We start from the raw sequence: 19,598 nt of genomic DNA on the forward strand, positions 1-19,598 counted from the left end.
TGCATTTAGATATTTAGATGTGTCACCCTCTTGCATGTGGAGTGTTTTCTGCCAGATGGAGACCCGATCGCGTTAGCGGCCGGTGCCGTGGCACCAACCGGTCCTTCCCACCTGCCTTGAAGCTGCCTTCTGCCGCCTTCACGCTCCCCGAGGCCTATTTCTAGGCTGTCTATTCCGGCCCAGGGATGGCTGTCTTCCTGTGTCAGGACACGTGCGCTGCTTTTAGAATCAGGGGGAGTGGAGTGTGTGTGTGTGTGTGTGTGTGTGTGTGTGTGTGTGTGTATGTGAACAGCAATCCCTTCGGAACCCCTGCAGAGCCTGGCCAGGGACAGAAACGCTAGGAGGCCGATCTGAAGGGGCAGGTCTCCCCCAGCCCTCCCCCCCTCCCGCCCCCCCCCCCCCCCCCCGCCCAACCAGGAGGCCAGATCGGGGAGGGGAGAGAGAGGAAGGGGAGAGAGCCGCTTGTAAAATAGTCTTCCCTTTTATTTCAAATCCACCCATTCCCAAGTTAGTGCCACGAGTTGAGATCAGAGACCCTACGCCCACCGGGGCGAGGTGGGGGTGGGGGTGCTCGTGTCCTTCCGGGCTGGCCCCGGTGGCCAAGGAGGAGGGGCCCCTTTCTGGCCAGCCCCGGGCCCTGGCCTTCTCCTGGGCTGCGGGCTACGGGCACGAGGATGAGGCGGGCCGGGAGGCAGTCCTGTCTGGGGTGGCCGTGGCCAGGGCCGTTGTTAGCGGTGGGAGCCCCGTCAGGCTGGGTTAGTGGGGTCTTCTCCGGCAGCCCGGGAAGGAACTGCAGAGAGAGACAGAGTCGGCGCCGGGGCTGCGGGAAGGCCACCCATGCCAAGCGTGGGGAGGAGGGCGGGCCGGCTCCCGGACCCGGGGTCGCTCTGTCGCTCACCGGGGAGGGGGCACGGGCTCCCGTCGGGCGTGGAGAAGAGGCTCAGATAGAGGACTGCCACTGCACAAAGCGCTTGGATTCCTGGGGGGTTGGGGTCAGAGGAGGGCATGACATGGGAATCTGGTTTGTAGTGTGGGCCCCAGCCTCCTCCCTCAGACCGGGAGTCCAGGCCCCAGCCTCCTCCCTCAGACCGGGAGTCCAGGCCCCCAGCCTCCTCCCTCAGACCCAGGAGTCCAGGCCCCAGCCTCCTCCCTCAGACCCAGGAGTCCAGGCCCCAGCCTCCTCCCTCAGACCCAGGAGCCCAGGCCCCCAGCCCTCCTCCCTCAGACCCAGGAGCCCAGGCCCCCAGCCTCCTCCCTCAGACCCAGGAGTCCAGGCCCCCAGCCCCTCCTCCCTCAGACCCAGGAGTCCAGGCCCCCAGCCCTCCTCCCTCAGACCCAGGAGTCCAGGCCCCCAGCCCCTCCTCCTTCGGACCCAGGAGCCCGGGGCCCCCAGCCCCTCCTCCCAGACCCAGGAGTCCAGGCCCCCAGCCCCTCCTCCCTCGGACCCAGGAGCCCAGTACCTGAGGGTTGAAAGGATCGTCATCGTCTGTGTCATCATAGTCGTCACTGGGGGGTGTGGGGGGGAGTGGCAGAGGAGGAGGATGGGTAATGCATCAGGAGGCTGTCCCCCCAACAGGACACCCCCACCCCCCACCTTGTGTCCTCCTCCCACCTCCTCTGTCCCCCCTGACCTGGGTGGAAACAGGGCCAAGGCACGGGGCAGGCTGCAGAGGGCGGCGGCCAGGGCCCCGGCGGACAGGAGGGAGAACAGCAGCAGGAAGAGCAGGCCCTCCAGGGCGTCTTCGCACAGGCCCCGCAGGGCGGCGCTGTAATCCTGGGGGGGGCGGGGGGGAGCCATCAGCAGGCAGGGCCCCCTCTACCCCCACACACACCACTCAGACTGCCCCCACGCCGGCTGTGCCATGCCGGACAAGTCCCTCAGGCTCTCTGTGCCTCAGTGTCTTCCCCGTCCTACGTGGTCAGCACAGAGCCTGGCACACGGGAAGCGTTCGGCGCACAGTAGAGGCTGCGGTCACTGTCATTAGCACACCCACAGGACCTCGAATCTGGGCCTCTTGCCAGTCTGAGAACCCTCTTCCGCCCCACCCCCCACCCCCTAGATGCCAGTAGCACCACCAAACACGCCCCATGCACTGGCCCGTGTCCCCTGGGCCAAGTCGCTGGCCCGAGTGAGCCGCAGCAGAGCCCTGGGGCTGGAGGCGGGGTGACAGTGGATGAACATTCAAGAGGCAGAAGTGACAAGACTGGGGACCGCCTGGCTAGGGGGCTATGGGAATGGAGAACGAGGCGGACAAGGGCCTGGTGCCAGGTCCCTGCCTCCGTGGAGTGCAGGGCCCTGCTGTGCGACCTCAGGTGACCCAGCCCTGTGTACCTTATCATCCAAGTCTGCAAGGCAGACAATAACAGCAGTTTCTTCTTTATGGCATTACTAACGAGGGCTCCAGGGCCCAGTGAGTCACCACCCCTAAAATAGCCCAGAGCCCCGACTTAGTGAAGCCCACGGGCATGCGGGGGACTGATTTTCTCCTGAACCCTCACGCCACCGGGCCAAGCAGGTCCAGACGCCCTCATTTCATAGGTGAGGAGGTGGGAGATTCAGGGGGTGCACCTGCCGGGGCCACACCGCCCCGCATCGGAGTCCAGACTGGAAGGAGTCTGGGACCCCGGGCTCCCTCTCTGGTGGGTGCCCTGCCCGTCCCTGCCTTGGCAGGATGACAGCACGCGCCACACGAGAGCTTGGCAGGCATTCACCCCTGAATCCCGGCCCTATAAGGGGGGAAACTGAGGCACGGAGAAGTCGGTGACTTGCCTGAGGTCCAGAGCTAGGGCTGGAGCCAAGGCCGGCTCCCTCCAGAACTCACTAAGTGCACAGCCTTTAGGAGGCAGATGGGGAGACAGGGAGGGAGGGAGGGAGGGGAGGACCGGGAGGAGAGTGTGTGGGCTGGAGGGGGAAGTGGGAGATAAGGACAGAGCTGGCATGAGGGGTGGGGAGAGAGGGAGGAGGGCGGGAAATAAGGGAGGATTCTAGACGACAGATGGACAGATGGTTAATGGGTAGAGAATAGTATACGATATATAAACAATAGTTTAAGACAGATAAGTGGATTTGGGGGGGGGGGCGAGCATGGGAAAAGACTGGCCGGTGGGAGAGAGGGAGGAGGCCTTCAGGGTCCCGGCAGAGAACGAGGTGGGGCGGGGTCAGGCATCACCTTGTGCAAGCCTCGACAGTGCAGTAGTGCCACCAACTGGTGGAAGTTTCCCTCCGTCACATTCAGCGTCTCCTCCAGGGACAGCAGAGGTTTCTGCGGTGGGAAGAGGCCCTTATCCCACCTGGGACCTGTCCGTGGCCGGGGCCCCGCCCATCTCTTCCGACACCGCCCACACATACAGGCCACGCCCCTTTGTTCAGGTCATGCCCACCGACCCAACCTTCCGGGTCCCGCCCACACCGCAAGGCCAAGCCCATACTATTAATCACCACGCCCCACCCACAGCCACGCCCACCGACCCGCCCTTTCAGCGGCCCCCGCCCATAGTTCAGGACCACGCCCACCGACCGCCCCTCCTGGCCCCGCCCACATTCTGATCACGCCCTTTCGGTGCCCCCGTCCTTTCTGTGGCCCCGCCCGTATCTCAGGGCCACGCCCACTGACCCGTCCTTTCGGTGGGCCCCGCCCGCACCCACAGATCTAGCCCCGCCCGCCCTTTCCCTGGGAGCCGGGTGTAGGCGCAGCGCCGACCTGCGCGGAAGGGAACTGGGGCACAGCATCTCGCTCCAGGCCCTGCAGCTGGGAGTGGATGTTGGCCAGAGCTCGCTGGGACAGGGTCAGCCTCTGCGGGAACACAGGGAGAGAGGGCGGAGGACCCCGTGGTTCACGCCCCCAGCCCGCTCCTCCCTCGGGACACAGGACTGGAGGCCCTGGCGCCTTCATCCTCCCCCAGGACCCCAGAGCCCACGCCCCAGCCCCGCCCCCTCCACCCGGTTCCCTGGCCGCAGCCCTAACCTGTTGGAAGGGGTTGGAGGTGGCCTGGTTGCAGAGGAAATAATAGCTCAGGATGTCTGAGGCGGGAGGGAAGAGGGGGAGGCCGTGAGCCGGTTGGGGCCCCTCCCCGCTCCCCAGCTCAGGACCCCCCTGAGCTCCCAGGGGCCTCGCATTCGGAGACCAGCCACTCGCCCAGTCCCTAAAAGCTTCTGCTGGGGCCAGAGCCAGAAACAAGTTTCCACACTCCACCTGCTGCTGAGGCCCTGGCTGACCACACTGTGCGCCCCCCAGTTTCTCCGAGTGGCCAGATCCTCAACCCCTCAGGCCCCGCCCCCCTCCTGAGCCCAGCATCTTCATCCCTCCGTCTTCTCCAGCCCACCCGGAGGTGCTGAGAGCTTCAGGGACCGGAGGGGCCGGGCTGACAGCGTGGCAACCCCCCCCCCCCCACCCCCAACCCCAGGCAGGACGGGACACAGAGGCCTGAGCATCCAGGGGGTGCACCAGACCACTGGGGTCACCTGAGTCGAGCCCAGTCTCCTCTTGAGTCAGGTTCAGGATGTAGGTGTCGGGACTAGAACAGAAGTCACTGAGGCCCTGAGAGAGGCAGCAGGAAAGGAGGCTCAGACCAGAAGCTGCCCCAGTGCCACACCCCCATGGACTCAGTGACCCCAGCCTCCTCCCTCAGACCCAGGAGCCCAGGCCCCCAGCCCCTCCTCCCTCAGACTCAGGAGTCCAGGCCCCAGCCCCTCCTCCCTCAGACCCAGGAGCCCAGCCCCAGCCCCTCCTCCCTCAGACCCAGGCCCCAATGGGACCTAGAAAACTAGCCTCTTAACCTCAGAACCTGTGACCCTGGCCCCCACCTGCCCCCGGATCCAGGAGCCCAGCCTCTCACTCACCACGGCGGTAGCTGCCTCCAGGCCCAGGGAGCCCCAGCTCAGGACAAGGACCACGAGGCTCATCACCGTCATCCTGGGGGGCGGGGAGGAATTAGACTTGGGGTTCTGAATCTCTCCACCTGGCCTCTTCCCTTTCCCCCAAATCCCATCACAGCTCTACCCCCAACCTCTGGAGCCTGAAGGGTCAGAATTAGGGGCAGAGACGTTGGAGGGGTGGGTGGACCTGAGGTGGTTGATGTCAGACTGAACATCTGGTCCCTGAACGGGAGGCGGAGGCAGTGAGAAGAGCCCTGGGCCAGCAGGACCCAGCACTGCTCTGCCCCATCCTCTGGGACCCTGAGGGGACTCCTGCCCACTGCTGGGCCCCATTTCCCAGCTGTGAATTTCGCCAGACCCCGCCATCCCCAAGAGCACCCCCAGGCTCTCCCTTGGGTAGCCACCTGCCCCCCACCCCAGACTGCTCCTCCCAGGAGTGGAGACGGCTCCAGGGCTGAAATCGCCTCCCAGTTTCTCTCTGGGGATGGGGTTTGCGGGGGGGGGGGGGGGGTAGCACTGGAAGGTGGGCAGCAGGCATGATGGGCATCTGGGGGGCCCAATCCAGGCCCTGACCGACCAGGGCCAGGTTTTACATCTCCAAGCCCCTGGGGGAGAGTGGAGACCACGTGGGCAGCAGCACAGCCCCCTCCCCCCTCGGGACAGCAGCCCAGGGGCAGGCAGGAGGCAAGGGCTCCTCCAAATGGGACAGGCTGGCCGGGCGAGCGGACCCCAGCGCCAGCACTGCCTGGCTGGGCAGCCTTGGGCAAGTGGCTCAACCTCTCTGAGCCCGAATCTCCCCCCCCCCCCGCCCCCTTCAATGGGGCACATAGAATGAGCACAAAAGCCACGTCAAGGCCACGCAGCCTCACGTGGCGGGCTCCTGACAGCTCCCCCTTCCCAGGTTGTTGTGACAGCGGAAGGAGTCAGGTGCGCGGCCCTCAGTGGAGGTCAGCCATCTCCGCCATCCTCAGCGCCAGCCAGCATCACTGGCATCCACACTAGGGCTTCCGCGCTTCCCCCACAGGGCGGCCTGTTGGCGGGTCGGCCCACCCCTCCTGGCGGCTCCAGGTCTGGTTTCTGTCCCCGCGCCGGCCGCCCCGCCTGGGAACTCCATGGAGGTCATGGAGGCTCACGGGATGCAGGAAGGAGCCAGTGGGAACCCCAGAGGAGGTCGGGGGCAGGGGGGGGGGGAGGGTCCCTCGTTCAAGAGCACAGAGGGATGGAGCTCTGCCCCCGGCGCTGGGACAGGAGCCCGCGAGGGCGCCCGGACTCACACGATCACCAGCCACTTGCTCTGCTTCGCCAGGCCCAGGAGGGTGAAGAGGCAGATCAGCAATTCCAGCAGCAGGAGGAGGACGTAGGCCAGCCACCTGGGGAGGGGGAGGGGAGTGCAGCTGAGGAAGCAAATCCAGCCTTTCCGCCCCAGGCCTCAGACCCAGCAGGAGGCCATGGCCCCCCCACCCCGCCACCAGGTCTCCAGGCCACTGCCCAGCTCATCCGTGAAATGGGTGCACGGGAGGCGGGCCACCTTCGCCTTCTCTCCAGAGCACAGGTCCCGGGGTCGGGGTGCCTGGGACCATGACCTGAGTGGACCACGCAGGAGCTCTGTGACCTGTGACCTTGCGTGTGACCCGGCCTCAGAGGCCCAGCCCCCACCCCGCCTCCTGTTTAAGGGCATTTTGTCCCCGGCAGCCTGCCCGGGCCTCCACTTCTGAGCTGTGTGCGACATTGTCCCAGTAACTCTGCCTCCGTTTCCCCGCCTGGAACGGAGGAAGAGAGACAACAACACCTACTTCCAAAGATTCCATGAGCCCTGCCAGCGTGGCTCAGTGGGTGAGCATCAACCTATGAACCAGGAGGTCATGGTTCGATTCCCGGTCAGGGCACATGCCTGGGTTGCGGGCTCGATCCCCAGGGTGGGGTGTGCAGGAGGCAGCTGGTCCATGATTCTCTCTCATCATGGATGTTTCTATCTCTCTCCCGTCCCTCTCTGAAATCAATAAAATAATATATTTACATATTTTTTTTAAATTAATATTTTACAGAAAGGGAGAGGGATAGAGAGAAATATCGATGAGAGAGAAACATCGATCAGTTGCCTCCTGCACACCCACTACTGGGGATGTGCCTGCAACCAAGGTACATGCCCTTGACTGGAATCGAACCTGGGACCTTTCAGTCCGCAGACTGACGTCCTCAAACTACGGCCCGCGGGCCACATGCGGCCCGCCGAGGACATGGATCCGGCCCGCCGGGTGCCGCTGCCTGTCCTGCTTAGCAGCCGACTCGTCCCGGGCCCGCAGTGCGCATAGGAATTTGTTCATGTTTTTTTTTAAACTATAGCCTGGCCCTCCAGCGGTCTGAGGGACAGTGAACTGGCCCCCTGTTTAAAAAGTGTGAGGACCCCTGCATCTATCCACTGAGCCAAACCGGTTAGGGCGATAAACATATATTTTTTTAAAAAAAGGTTGCATGAGGCTGAGTGAGAACCCATAAATCGCTCAGAAGAGGGCTCAGCACGTGGACACAGCTAAGTATCAGCTTGAACGTGGATAAGGGACCTTTGGATGTTACTTAATAACTCAGTGTCGGCCAATGATAATTCACCGACGAGAGGAGAACGCACGTGAGGCCAGGGCACTGAGACTGGCACGTGGCAAGTGCTGGATAAACCGTATGTTCTCAGTGCCCCCCCCCCGCCTCCCCCCGAAAAGCTGTGCAGGGGCTGGGGTGCCTGAGTGGCTCAGGTGACTGCAGGCCTTCACTCTCCACGTCCCCGATGCCAGCTCCTGCCACCAGCCCCGCTCCCCCCTCCTCCGGGGCAGGCGGCCACGGTGCGCTCAGCGGTTGGCCGGAGCACCTGCTGTAAGCCTCCGAGAACTCCGAGAGCACAAACCTCCCCCCTCCAGGCCCACATCCTTCCAGGCACTCGGGTTGCTGCGTCCAGAAGGTATTTCCTGTACTGGTGGGTCCGCCTCCCCCTGTCCTGTGTGCAGGGCCACCCCCAGGCTCCTGGAAGGGGGCTGAGGCCAGCCTGGGCGGCCCCTGGCTCAGCCACCACGCAGGGCCTGGACTCACGGGACCCGGGCCTGTCCCATGGCCCACGGGGTGTCCTCCTTGGGGCCCGCTCCCGCCCCGGCTGCCTCCATCCGCAGCACAGAACCCAGGACCCAGTCTCCCATCTCCACCCGCACACCTAGGCCGGCCCCCAGAGGGTGTCTTCTTCTTCTTTTTTTTTTTTTTAATATATTTTATTGATTTTTTACAGAGAGGAAGGGAGAGGGATAGAGAGTTAGAAACATCGATGAGAGAGAAACATCGATCAGCTGCCTCCTGCACACCTCTCACTGGGGATATGACCACAACCAAGGTACATGCCCTTGACCGGAATCGAACCTGGGACCTTTCAGTCTGCAGGCCGACACTCTATCCACTGAGCCAAACCAGTTAGGGCGAGTGTGTCTTCTTTTTTTAAAAAAAAAAAAAAAAATATATATATATATTTTTAATTTATTTCAGCCAAAACCGGTTTGGCTCAGTGGATAGAGCGTCGGCCTGCGGACTAAAGGGTCCCGGGTTCGATTCCGGTCAAGGGCATGTACCTTGGTTGCGGGCACATCCCCAGTGGGAGGTGTGCAGGAGGCAGCTGATCCATGTTTCTCTCTCATCGATGTTTCTAGCTCTCTATCCCTCTCCCTTCCTCTCTGTAAAAAAATCAATAAAAATATGTTTAAAAAATAATTTATTTCAGAGAAGAAGGGAGAGGGAGAGAGGGAGAGAAACATCAATGATGAGAGGGAATCATGGATCGGCTGCCTCCCGCACACCCCACACTGGGGATCGAGCTCACAACCCGGGCCTGTGCCCTGACCGGGAATCGAACCGTGACCCCTTGGTTCATAGGTCGACGCTCACCCACTGAGCCACGCCGGCCGGGCGAGGGTGTCTTTTTGGATGAATGAGAGAAATAACTCTTAGTGGACCAAGTAACTTGCACTTCATTGTGGGGGCTGCTGGCAAGGGTGGCCGTCCCAGATGTCAGCCTAGCCCAGCCGTGGGCAAACTACGGCCCGCGGGCTGGATCCGGCTGTTCTATCCGGTTCTCTTGCTCTCCCCTCTGCTCCTTTATTAGTTCACACAAACACTCCATCCATGCTTTTGTTCCGGCCCTCCGGTCCAGTTTAAGAACCCATTGTGGCCCTCGAGTCAAAAAGTTTGCCCACCTCTGGACCTGTTCCCTCCTCCCCTTCAAATGTCACCTCCTCAGCGAGGCCTTCCGGGTCTCCCCTTTCAGACCCTCAGCTCGAGTCCTCAGCCCGCCTCCTCGCTCGCTCAATTTCTTCCAGAGCTCTTTCCACCCACCAATTACAACAGTCACTTACAAGGGGGGGTGGGTGACGGCTGGAATCTCTCTCTGCTTTATTCATTGTTCTATCTTACAAAAACCCACACTTCACCAACACCTGCCTAGCGTGTGCTCGTCAGCGCTGTTGTAAGCACTTGACCGATGCCAACTCGTTTGATCCTCAGCAATCCAGTAAGGGGGGAGGGGCACTATTCATCATTCCCATTTCACAGATGGGGACACTGAGGCACAGGGCTGGAGAGGACTGGCTTAAGGTCACGTGGTTTAGGGAGGGCGTGGCTGTCTGGCTTCAAGCACAGGGTCCTAACCACGTGGGCTGCCCTTTCCCTCACCAGAAGGTGCTAAAATCAGTATTTGTTGAATGGATACGGGTGTCAGGTGGATGGCCGAGGGAGTGAACTAGTTAACGGGCTGGTCCTCAAAGGAGAGGGAGAAACAGTGAAGTAATGAATGGGGGAGTGAAGCAATGAAGGAATCAGTGAGCAAATGGAGGGACTGGCCCTAGCCGGTTTGGCTCAGTGGATAGAGTTGTCAGCCTGTGGACTCAAGGGTCCCGGGTTTGATTCTGGTCAAGGGCACATGCCCAGGTTGTGGGCTCCATCCCCATTAGGGGGCTTGCAGGAGACAGCTGACCAATTATTCGCTCTCATCATTGATGTTTCTATCTCTCTCCCTCTCCCTTCCTCTCTGAGATCAATAAAAAAAATATATTAAAAAAATAAATGGGGGGACTGGTAAATGGGTGAACACGCGTGTGGGCATCCCTTATTCTGTCTCTCCACAGCCGTTCTCACCTCGTCACTGCGGACAGGGGACGGACGCCCCTGGCTGTGGGCCGCCCTGCGCTCTGTGGGATGTTAAGCCAAGCAGCATCCCGGACCTCCACCCACCAGATGCCCACTTGTGCCCACCAACCGTGTCTCCAGACAGTGCCCGCTGCCCGGGCACTACCACCAGGTGAGAGCCTGTCACCCACCTGTACTCCTCCACGAAGGACACGTCCTCGGCCACCTGCAGGGGGCTCAGGGGCACCCCCTGCCAGAAGGCCAGCCCCTGGAGCTGCTGGGCCACGGCCTCCGCCTGCCGCCGAGCCCCCCGGGTGGCGGCCACCAGCTCCGTGCGCTGCGTGAACACCTCTTCCAGGGTGGTCAGCTCCGTCCGCACCGCCTCGCCCAGCCTCTCCACCGTCTCCGACACCTGGGGGCAGGGGTGGGGCTGGGTCAGGGGAGGCCGTGCTCAGGGGTCCCAGGGCTGGGGGGCGGGGATGCGAAGGAGGAATGCAAACTTGGGGGCCTCCGTGTTGAGCCCCAGGGACCAGATGAGGGATAAGCAATGGCTGGTGTCTGGGATCTGGGGCGACTGTGATTGAGGAAGGGGCTCTCCAGTATGTTCATGGAGCTCTGTGGCCTCCGTGGGTCGGGAGCTCTGTGGAGGGGGGCCATGGCTTGAGCCCCGGGCCCAGAAGGAGAAAGTGTGGGGTCCCAGGTGTGACGTTCACGCCTGCCTCTCTGAGTCTGCGGTCACATCTGGGTTCTGTGGTCCAGGGTCTGCCTGGGACCGGAATCTGAGGTGTTGAGGTCAGGCTGGTCTCATCCTAGGGCTGGGCCGGGAGTGGGGCCCCGGGTCTGGTCCCTGGGGCTCACCACTGGGCTTCCTAAGTTGAGAATCAGGTCTCGATTTGGCGGGGGGAAGAAGGAAGGGTCCCTGGTGTTTGGTCGCTGGTTTGGGCTCTGAATTGAAGTCTGGGGCCTGGGCCCGGTGTGAGTGTGGGGTCTCTAGTTTGTGGTTTCCAAGGAGTCACGTGTGAGGCCCTGATTTGCACAGTCAGGGTGGGCTCGGCCGTACAGGCTGATTCTGAGACTCTGAGCCGGGAGCCCTACATGTCAGGTCTTGGTCTGAGTTTGCATTCCGCTGTCTGGCCCCTCACCAGGTCGTCGACGGCGCTGAGCGTGTGGTTGGCCTGCAACAGTGCAGAGCTGAGCTGGGCCACCCCATCACTGGTCTCGCTGTTGCCATAGAAACCGATGCCAATGCCCGCGCTATGAGAAGGAGGGATGGGAAATCACAACGGGTCCTGGGACCCGAGGGATTGCTGCCCCCCTCCCCCCACCACGTCCTCACACACACCCAATCCCTCCCCCCCCACAACACCGATTGGTCCAGCCCATCGTGGGAAAAGATCGTCTCCAGCCCGGTTGCCACGGCAACGGGAAGGCTTCCCACCCCCGACCCGAGGGACGTCATTGTGATGCTAATGGTAGGTGGGGTGGCGAGGGGAGGGGGCCCCAGATTTAACTCGCACGGCACCAGCACCGGAGCGGAACCCCGTCACGCCCAGCCCCCCCGCCCCCCCGCACCACACACACACCCGTGACAGCTGCCCCCATCCCCACCCTCTCCATCCTTTCCCACGCACCCAGGGTCCTCAGCACCTGTCCCTCCGCCGTCCAGCCGGCCCCTCCCCCACAGCCTGGGGTTTCCTGGGGGACCCGAGCCTGGAGCTCCCACCAGGCCACCCCCCACCCCGGGACCCAAGCTTCTGGCCACCTGGGAGCCAAGCGAGGGAATGTGGGCCGCCGGGCCGCCCCCCCCCCCCCCCCGCCCCTCCGCGGCCAACACAGAGCCCCATTGTGGGCCGGCCTCGGGGCCCATCCCCCGCACCCAGAGTCCCTCCACGGCGGGCCAGGGCCAGACCGAGGCGGGGGAGCCGGCGCCCTCCCACTTCCCAGGATCGCAGCCCAGCCCCCCCGCCCCGCCCCGTCCTCGGACCTCCCGCCTCCTTGCGCGCAGGCCCACCCCACCCCCCCCCCGCGCCCCCGCCCTGGGACCCGACACCCGCGCCCCCGCCCATTGTTCCCGTCCCACAAAGCTGCCCTTGTTCCTGGGCCGGGGGCCGGCCGTGGCTCTCCCCCACCGGGCCTTTGTCCGCCTCCCCGTCCACCCCCACTCAGGAGAGCCCCCAGAGCTTGGACGCAGGCCACCCAGCCGCCTCCTCCACATCCACCCCCCTCCCCCCCCCCCCCCCCCAAACACAGACTCTGTCCCTGCTGATGGAGAGGCAGAACCAGGCCAGGGCCAGGGGTGGGAGTCTGGCTTCCGGGCCACTCCCCCGGATCCGGGCTTGTCTCCCGGGCCCTAATCTGGAGGACAGGACAGCTGTCCGGCCCCCGTGGGGGTGGCCCTGCCGCGGGCTGTGCGCCCGGCTGGCCCCTGGGGTGTATGGGGTGTCAAGCGCTCTCCTTCTCGCTCCCCTGGGGCTGTCCCTGAAGAAGGCCCCAGACTCCCAAGGGTTTTCGGGGCTGGATCTTGGCTCTGCCACTTGGGCCACGTGCCCTTGAGATGTGGCCTGGTCCTTCCTCTTTCTTTCCTTCTTTTTTAAAAAATTAAATCCTCACCCGAGGATATTTTTCCATTGATTTTTCGAGACAGCGGGAGAGGAACACATCGATTGGTTGCCTCCTGCAGGCGTGGGGGTCTGGGGCCAGGGAGGAGCCTGCCCTTGAACGGATTGGAACCCGGGACCCTTTGGTCCGCAGGCCCACGCTCTATCCACTGAGCCACACTGGCCAGGGCTGAGCCTTCCTCTTTCAGAACTGGGGGTAACATCCCGGAGTCCAGCAGGGTTACTGGGGGGACCGGCTCAGGTCTGGGCCAGGAGGGGGCGGTCTGGGTCCCGCCTAGCGTTGTCTGTCTCTGGGACCAGAGCATCCGCGCCAAGAGGGCAGCGACCTGGCCAGGCTTGCTCAGCATCTCCTGGCACGTAGTAGGACCTCAAGGAGAGGTGGCTGAATGAATGAGTTCATGAATGACGTCGCTGGTGAACGTTAACCGAGAACAGCTGTGAGCCCAGGCGCTGGGCCTTCTCCCATTCGCTATCACCACCAGGAGGGGGGTGTTGCCATGATACCCATTTCAGAGGTGTGGAAACTGAGGCCAGGAGGGGCTAGGTCACTCCCCCAGGCGGCACAGCCATGAAGGGGCAGAGCCGCCAAACCCAGGCGGTCTGACCGCCCTGCCCTGATCCCCCGGGAAAGGCGCGGCTCCTGAGCCTCAGTCTCTCCATCCATCCAATGGGGACAGTGCCGCCTGCCCCCGGGGTGGGGTTGGAGGTCGCCGGGCGGAAGCGTGACGGAGAGCTTGGGGAGCCCCGTGCCCACTCCCACCCGCCCTGGGGCCCCATTACCAGCTGACGAGAAGGGCAGCTACGCAGCTCCAGGTGACGCAGCCTCCCCCGGGCGGGGGGCTCTTGGCGCCGGGGGGCTCGGGGGGCCGGCAGCAGCAGACACGGATGAGGTAGGCAGCGATGAGGATGAGGCTGAGGCCCAGACCCAGGCCGGCCAAGGCCGCCACCAGCAGCAGGGCCTGGGGAAGGGGCGACGTCAGTGGAGGAGGAAGGCACCCTGGCTACCTGGGGGCCCGGCCCAGCCTGTGGTGTTCAGGTTTGTGGGGAGCGATGGGGTCCCCAGTCCCCCAGGTTGGCAGCTGGGCTCTGTCATTGGGGAAGCGGGGCCCTGGAGGGAGGCCCAGGTCCTGGGTTCCAGCGCTGCTCTGCCCACCTAGGCGGTGTGACGTTGGGCGGGGGGCGGGGGGCGGGGCCCTCCCCTCTCTGAGCCTCAGGTCCCTCCTCCACCAGGTAGCTGGATGTAGCATCTCCCAGGGACGGTGGGATGGGGGGCGGGTGGGGCGCCTGTTCCTGGAGATGAGTGAGGCTGGAGGGGGGGCACTCTCTCCTCCCTCCTCCCTGCTGGTCCTCCCCACTCAGGGCTCGCTCTCTGTGCCCTGCTGCTGAGCTCTGCACACCCGCCACGGGTGAGTCTGTCACTCAGGGAGTGCGTGTGTGTGCAAGACTCAGAGGCAGGCTGGGAGACCAGAGTGAAGACAGAGCAGGGAGCAGGCTGACTCAGGGAGAGAGAGAGAGAGAGAGAGAGAGAGAGAGAGAGAGAGAGAGAGAGAGATGGAGACTGAGCCAAGGCTGGAGCAGAGGCAGGGCGGGAAAGCGTGTGTGAGGGGGGAAAGCCCGCAGAGGAATGGGCTGCTCCATGGGGTGGGGTTCTGGGGCGGAGGCTCTGCGGTCCTGTCGCCGTCACGGATGCCCAGAGTGGGGCAGGGGTTTGCCTGGGGCCACACAGCACGGGGGGGACACCACCGGGAGCAGAGTCAGGCTTCTGGGATCAGTGATGCTGTTCCCCCCGAAGCAGGCCTCTGCCTTTGTCCTCGCCGCGTGTGTGTGCATGTGCATGTGTGTGCATGTGCATGTGTGTGCATGTGCATGTGTGTATGTGTGCGTTTGTGTACGTGTGCGTGCGTGTGACAGTGTGGGGCGTGCCTGTGTTTCTGACTGTTATGGATGTGTTATCTCTGACTGAGTTGGTCTGTCACGAGCTAATACACCTAAGTGTGCGTGTGTGGGGGGGTGAGAGTGTGTGTGTACCTTCAGGTGTGAGAGTGATCTGTGGGCGGCCGTGTGTTGCTGGCACAATTCCTTGAGTGTAAGTGGGTCTCTGGTGGAGTGTGTGAGAGACAGAAAAAGAGTGTGTGTGAGTAGGGGGTGTGTGATGTGTAAATATGAACTTGAGTGTGAGAATGTATGTGTGAGTGAGTGTGTGTGTGTGTGTGTGAGTGTGTGTGTGAATGTGTGTGTAACTAAGTGCAAGAATGTGTAGCTATGTGTGTGTGAGCATATATGTGTGTGTACATATAAGTGTGGGTATGGGCGTGTATAGGTGTTTAAGTGTGTGTAGGTGCACGCACATGTGAGTGCATGTGTGTAAATATGTGTGTAGGTGTGTATGTGTGTACATGTAAGCGTGAAAACGTTTGTGCGTGTAGGAGTTTGTGTATCTGCGTGAGCGTGAGTGAACATCTGTGTGTATGTCAGTGTGTCTGAGTGTGTGTGTGAGTGTATGTGTGTGTGTGAGTGTATGTGTGTGTGTGAGTGTATGTGTGTGTGTGAGTGTGTGTGTCTCTGTGTGTGTGTGTCTGTGAGTGTATGTGTGTGTGTGAGTGTGTGAGTGTATGTGTGTGTGTGTCTGAGTGTGTGTATGTGTGTCTGAGTGTGTGTGTGTGTGTGTGTCTGAGTGTGTGTGTGTGTATGTGTGTCCCCAGCTTGGTGTCACCCAGTCCCTGACCGTGTCCCAGCCATGCCATTGCGGTGACCTCTCTGGGGGCAGTGACCCCCCCCCAGGCGTGTGAGTCTGTGCCTGGGTCCCAGAGCTGTCCCCCCTCTGTGTGTGTGTGGGGGGGGGGAGCCTGCTGAGTGCGTCAGGCGGTAACGGGTCCGCCCGCGCGTGGCTGTGTGGGCTCCGCGGGGGAAGGTCTCCGTGGCCTGAGCAGCAGGGGGAGAGCTGGCGGTTGCGATTGTGTAACCGGAGGCAGCGGCAGAGGGGCTGGCCGCCGGCTCGGTTCGGTGGGGAGAGGGCGCCAGCGCACCGGGAGGAGCGGCTCCGGCTGGCCCAGCCCTGACCCAAATAGCTCGGAGCACAGCGCAGCCTCCTCTCCGCGTCCTGGGACCCCCACCCCCACTAAGCGCTCCAGCTCCCACCCCAAGTCCCAGGAGCTTCCCGGAACAGAACCCGGGGGTCTGGCCCCACCGCGCAGGGCCCAGGACCCATCGCGCCCCGCCAGCCCCCACCCACCGCCTGCGGCTCAGCCAAGCCTGCTGTTAATCTCAAAGTCAAGGACTTGGCTGAAACTGGGTCAGGGGACAGTTCTGGGGCCCCTTTCCCAGGGACCTGGGGTTCCCTAAGCCTCCCACCCCCAGCCACCCTCCGGACCGTGTCTGTCCTCCTTCGCTCCCCAAACCACACTCACCCCCAGCTCACCCACCCGCGCCCCTCCAGCGCCCTCACCGCCCCTCCCAGCCTCCTCTTCCAACACCCCCACCTCATTGCCCAGTCCAGCCCTCACCCCCTCACCCCCTTCCCCATTTCAGGTCTCAGTCCTGTCCCAGAACCAGAACCTGGCACCCCCAGCCTCTCCCCTCCCCACCATCATCAGCTCCCCTCTCCCGGCCCCATCTTCAAGACTGTCCATCCCAGGAGGGAGGGGTCACTTTTAGGGCGCCTGCCCCTCCTGATGGCCTTGGCCGTCGCCCCCCCCAGGCAGCCCCCAGACCCTGGAGTCTCAGGGCCCCCAGTCCCCTTCCGTCTCGGCGACTCAGAGATCCGGACCCCAAGACGCCCCTTATGTAAGCAGCAGGGGGTCTGGTCCCCCCAGCGCCTGTCCCAGGGGAGCCTCCAGGAATTGGGGCTCCACACGCCTCCTCCCTCAGACACCCCGAAGTCGGGGCCCAGCCCCCACCGCCCGAGAGCCCAGGGGTCTGTCACCCGGGCCCCTTCTTCCCCAGGACCCCACCAGCTGGCCCCCCGCGCGCCCCCCGCCCGCGCGGCTCCCACCTGCTGGTATCCCTGCTCTCGCGGCGCGAAGTCGCTGGGCACCGGGCGGAGCTGGAAGTCGGCGCGGGGCAGCTGGTGGAGCAGATGCACCCAGGCCGAGGGTCGGTAGCCCGGGGGCTCCCCCATGGCCCCCGGAGGGCGTGCGGGGCTGAGGCCGGGCCGCGGGAGCCTCGCAGGCGGAGCGGGGCGCGGGCGGAGCGGGGTCTGGCGGGGCTCTGGGGAGCGGGGCCCGGAGGAGGGAGGGGGCGGGGGGCGGGGATTGGGGGGAGGAGAGGGAGGAGAGGCGCGCCGGGAGGGCTCGGTGCTGCCCCTGGCGGCCGCGGGGGGCACTGCGGCGCCGTGGGAGGTCCCCAGCTTTCCCTCCGCTCTGCGAGGGCGCCCACCTCCCGCAGCGCAGGTACCCCGACATCCCTGTCTCTAGAAGGCCGCCCCTGCTATTGTGTCTGTCAGCTTACAAGAGGGTCCCTTATCTTTTTCTTTTTTTAGAAGTTCTCTTTTTTTTTTTTTAATCCTCACCTGAGGATATTTTTCCATTGATTTTTAAAAAATATATATTTCATTGATTTTTTTACAGAGAGGAAGGGAGAGGGATAGAGAGTTAGAAACATCGATGAGAGAGAAACATCGATCAGCTGCCTCCTGCACACCTCCCACTGGGGATGTGCCCGCAACCAAGGTACATGCCCTTGACCGGAATCGAACCTGGGACCCTTCAGTCCGCAGGTGGACGCTCTATCCACTGAGCCAAACTGGTTAGGGCTCCATTGATTTTTAGAGAAAATGGAAGAGGGGAGGGGGGGGAGGGAGGGAGGGAGACATCGATGTGAGAGAGACACATGGATTGGTTGCCTCCTGCACCCACCCTGACCAGGTCCTGGGCCAGGGAGGAGTCTGCAACCCAGGTAGGTGCCCTTGACCGGAATCGAACCTGCAACCCTTCAGTCCGCAGGCCGGCGCTCTATCCACTGGGCCAAACTGGCTAGAGCCCACGCTCCATCTTCATAAGGTCCCTCCCAGGTGTTGAAGAACCTCTCCAAAGAATTACTCCGTGTACATAGGGACCGCCCCGCCCCTCGCCACTCAGGTTGCGGTTTATAGCCACTGCCTAGGCCAGTGGTCGGCAAACTCATTAGTTAACAGAGCCAAATATCAACAGCACAACAATTGAAATTTCTTTGGAGAGCCAAATATTTTAAACTTAAACTTCTTCTAACGCCACTTCTTCAAACTAGGCCCGCCCAGGCCGTGGTATTTTGTGGAAGAGCCACACTCAAGTGGCCAAAGAGCCGCATGTGGCTCGAGCGAGCCGCAGTTTGCCGACCACGGGCCTAGGCAACCTCACAGGATCCCACCGAGGCCACACTGGTCCATGCGGAAACAGAGACCCTCGGAGGGGAACCTGCAGCTTTAATGTCATCACCCGGGTAGTCACAGTTGGAGCTAAAACGAAGGTCCCCAGAAATCTGCCCCAGGGATCTGCCCCCTCAACCCCACCCCAGGGATCTGCCCCCTCAACCCCACCCCAGGGATCTACCCCCTCAACCCCACCCCAGGGATCTGCCCCCTCAACCCCACCCCAGGGATCTGCCCCCTCAACCCCACCCCAGGGATCTGCCCCCTCAACCCCACCCCAGGGATCTGCCCCCTCAATCCCTCCCCAGGGAGCAGGGCTAGACTTTGCCCTTGAGGTCCCCATGCCAGGTGTCCCTTGTGGGGAACAAGCTGGGTGTGAGGAAGAAGGGGAGGTTCGTACCCCACCTGACTCGTTCCAATATTTTGTCCCAGATTGGTGAGAAGGGCTGGGGGGTGTTGCCCGTGCCGTTACTAGAGAGAAAAATGATGGTGGTGGTGGTGGTGGTAGTGGTGATGGTGATGGTGAGAATGGTGATGGGGATGGAGATGATGATGGGGATGTTGGTGATGATGGGGATGCTGATGATGGGGATGATGATGGTGATGATGGTGATGATGGTGATAATGGGGATGATGATGGGGATGTTGGTGATGATGGGGATGCTGATGATGGGGATGATGATGGTGATGATGATGATAATGGGGATGATGATGGTGGTGATGATGGTGGTAATAATGATGATATTATGATGGTGATGATGAGGATGGTGATGTTGGTGATGATGGTGATGGTAAGGATGGTGAGGGTGGTGATAATAGGGATGATGATGTTGGTGATACTGGTGGTGATGATGGTGATGGTGAGGATGGTGATGATGGTGATGGTGAGGATGGTGATGATGGTGATTTTGGTGATGATAATGGTGATGGTGATGATGATAATAATGATGTTATGATAGTGATGGTGAGGATGGTGGTGATGGTGAGGGTGGTGAGGGTGGTGATAATGGGGATGATGATGTTGGTGATACTGGTGGTGGTGATGGTGATAATAATGATGAGGATGATGATGGTGGTGGTGATGGTGATGATGATGGTGATAATGAAGACATGCGCCCTGACTGGGAATCGCACCAGTGACCTCCGGTTTCATTGGTAAATGCTTAACCACTGAGCCAAGCTGGCCAGATTGAAATTAAAACTTTTTTAACCAAAAAAGCGAGGGTAGCTGCTTCTCTCTCTCTCTCTCTCTCTCTCTCTCTCTCTCTCTCTCTCTCTCTCTCTCCTTCACTCCAGCTCTTTCTCTCATGTCCAGCTCTCTGTCTCTCACACAGGGTCTGGGTCCCAGATGCCTGTAGCCTGGCGTTTCTAGAGAATTGCTTTATCTTGCATTGTGTAAGCCCAAGACATCCATCCTCGTGCATGGAGACCTGAGACGCTGCCTGATCGAAATGTGCTGCCTCGACCTTCTCCTGCCCTTGTTCCCTGGACCGGTTTCTCCTGGGGAAGACAGATGGTTATTCCAGGGTGGTCTTCGAGCACTTATTCCTAGGGGTTTCCCTGAATACCCTCCCAACACCATCTCACACTCTATGGGTGTTCATTCAGG

At 61.9% G+C, this 19,598-nt stretch overlaps 1 protein-coding gene across 2 annotated transcripts; it reads right to left on the minus strand.

Moving 5' to 3' along the window:
- Nucleotides 1-461: 461 nt before the first annotated feature.
- On the minus strand, nucleotides 462-16,868 carry TTYH1 (tweety family member 1). 2 transcript variants are annotated; one of them, XM_080643343.1, is made up of 14 exons: nucleotides 16,637-16,868; nucleotides 13,426-13,604; nucleotides 11,170-11,281; nucleotides 10,219-10,439; nucleotides 6,151-6,246; nucleotides 4,841-4,913; nucleotides 4,463-4,538; nucleotides 3,966-4,021; nucleotides 3,702-3,794; nucleotides 3,171-3,263; nucleotides 1,632-1,774; nucleotides 1,461-1,506; nucleotides 899-979; nucleotides 462-790 (listed from the first exon to the last, which is right to left on the minus strand). In XM_080643343.1, the coding sequence occupies exons 1-13, from the start codon at nucleotides 16,760-16,762 to the stop codon at nucleotides 941-943; spliced, it is 1,353 nt and encodes a 450-aa protein (XP_080499469.1). In that variant the 5' UTR covers nucleotides 16,763-16,868; the 3' UTR covers nucleotides 462-790; nucleotides 899-940. The 2 variants fall into 2 exon arrangements, with proteins under 2 accessions (XP_080499469.1, XP_080499468.1); XM_080643342.1 differs by lacking the exon at nucleotides 1,461-1,506.
- Nucleotides 16,869-19,598: the final 2,730 nt, after the last annotated feature.

This window comes from Plecotus auritus, assembly GCF_963455305.1.
Source record: "Plecotus auritus genome assembly, chromosome: 10".
Taxonomy (NCBI): Eukaryota; Metazoa; Chordata; class Mammalia; order Chiroptera; family Vespertilionidae; genus Plecotus; species Plecotus auritus.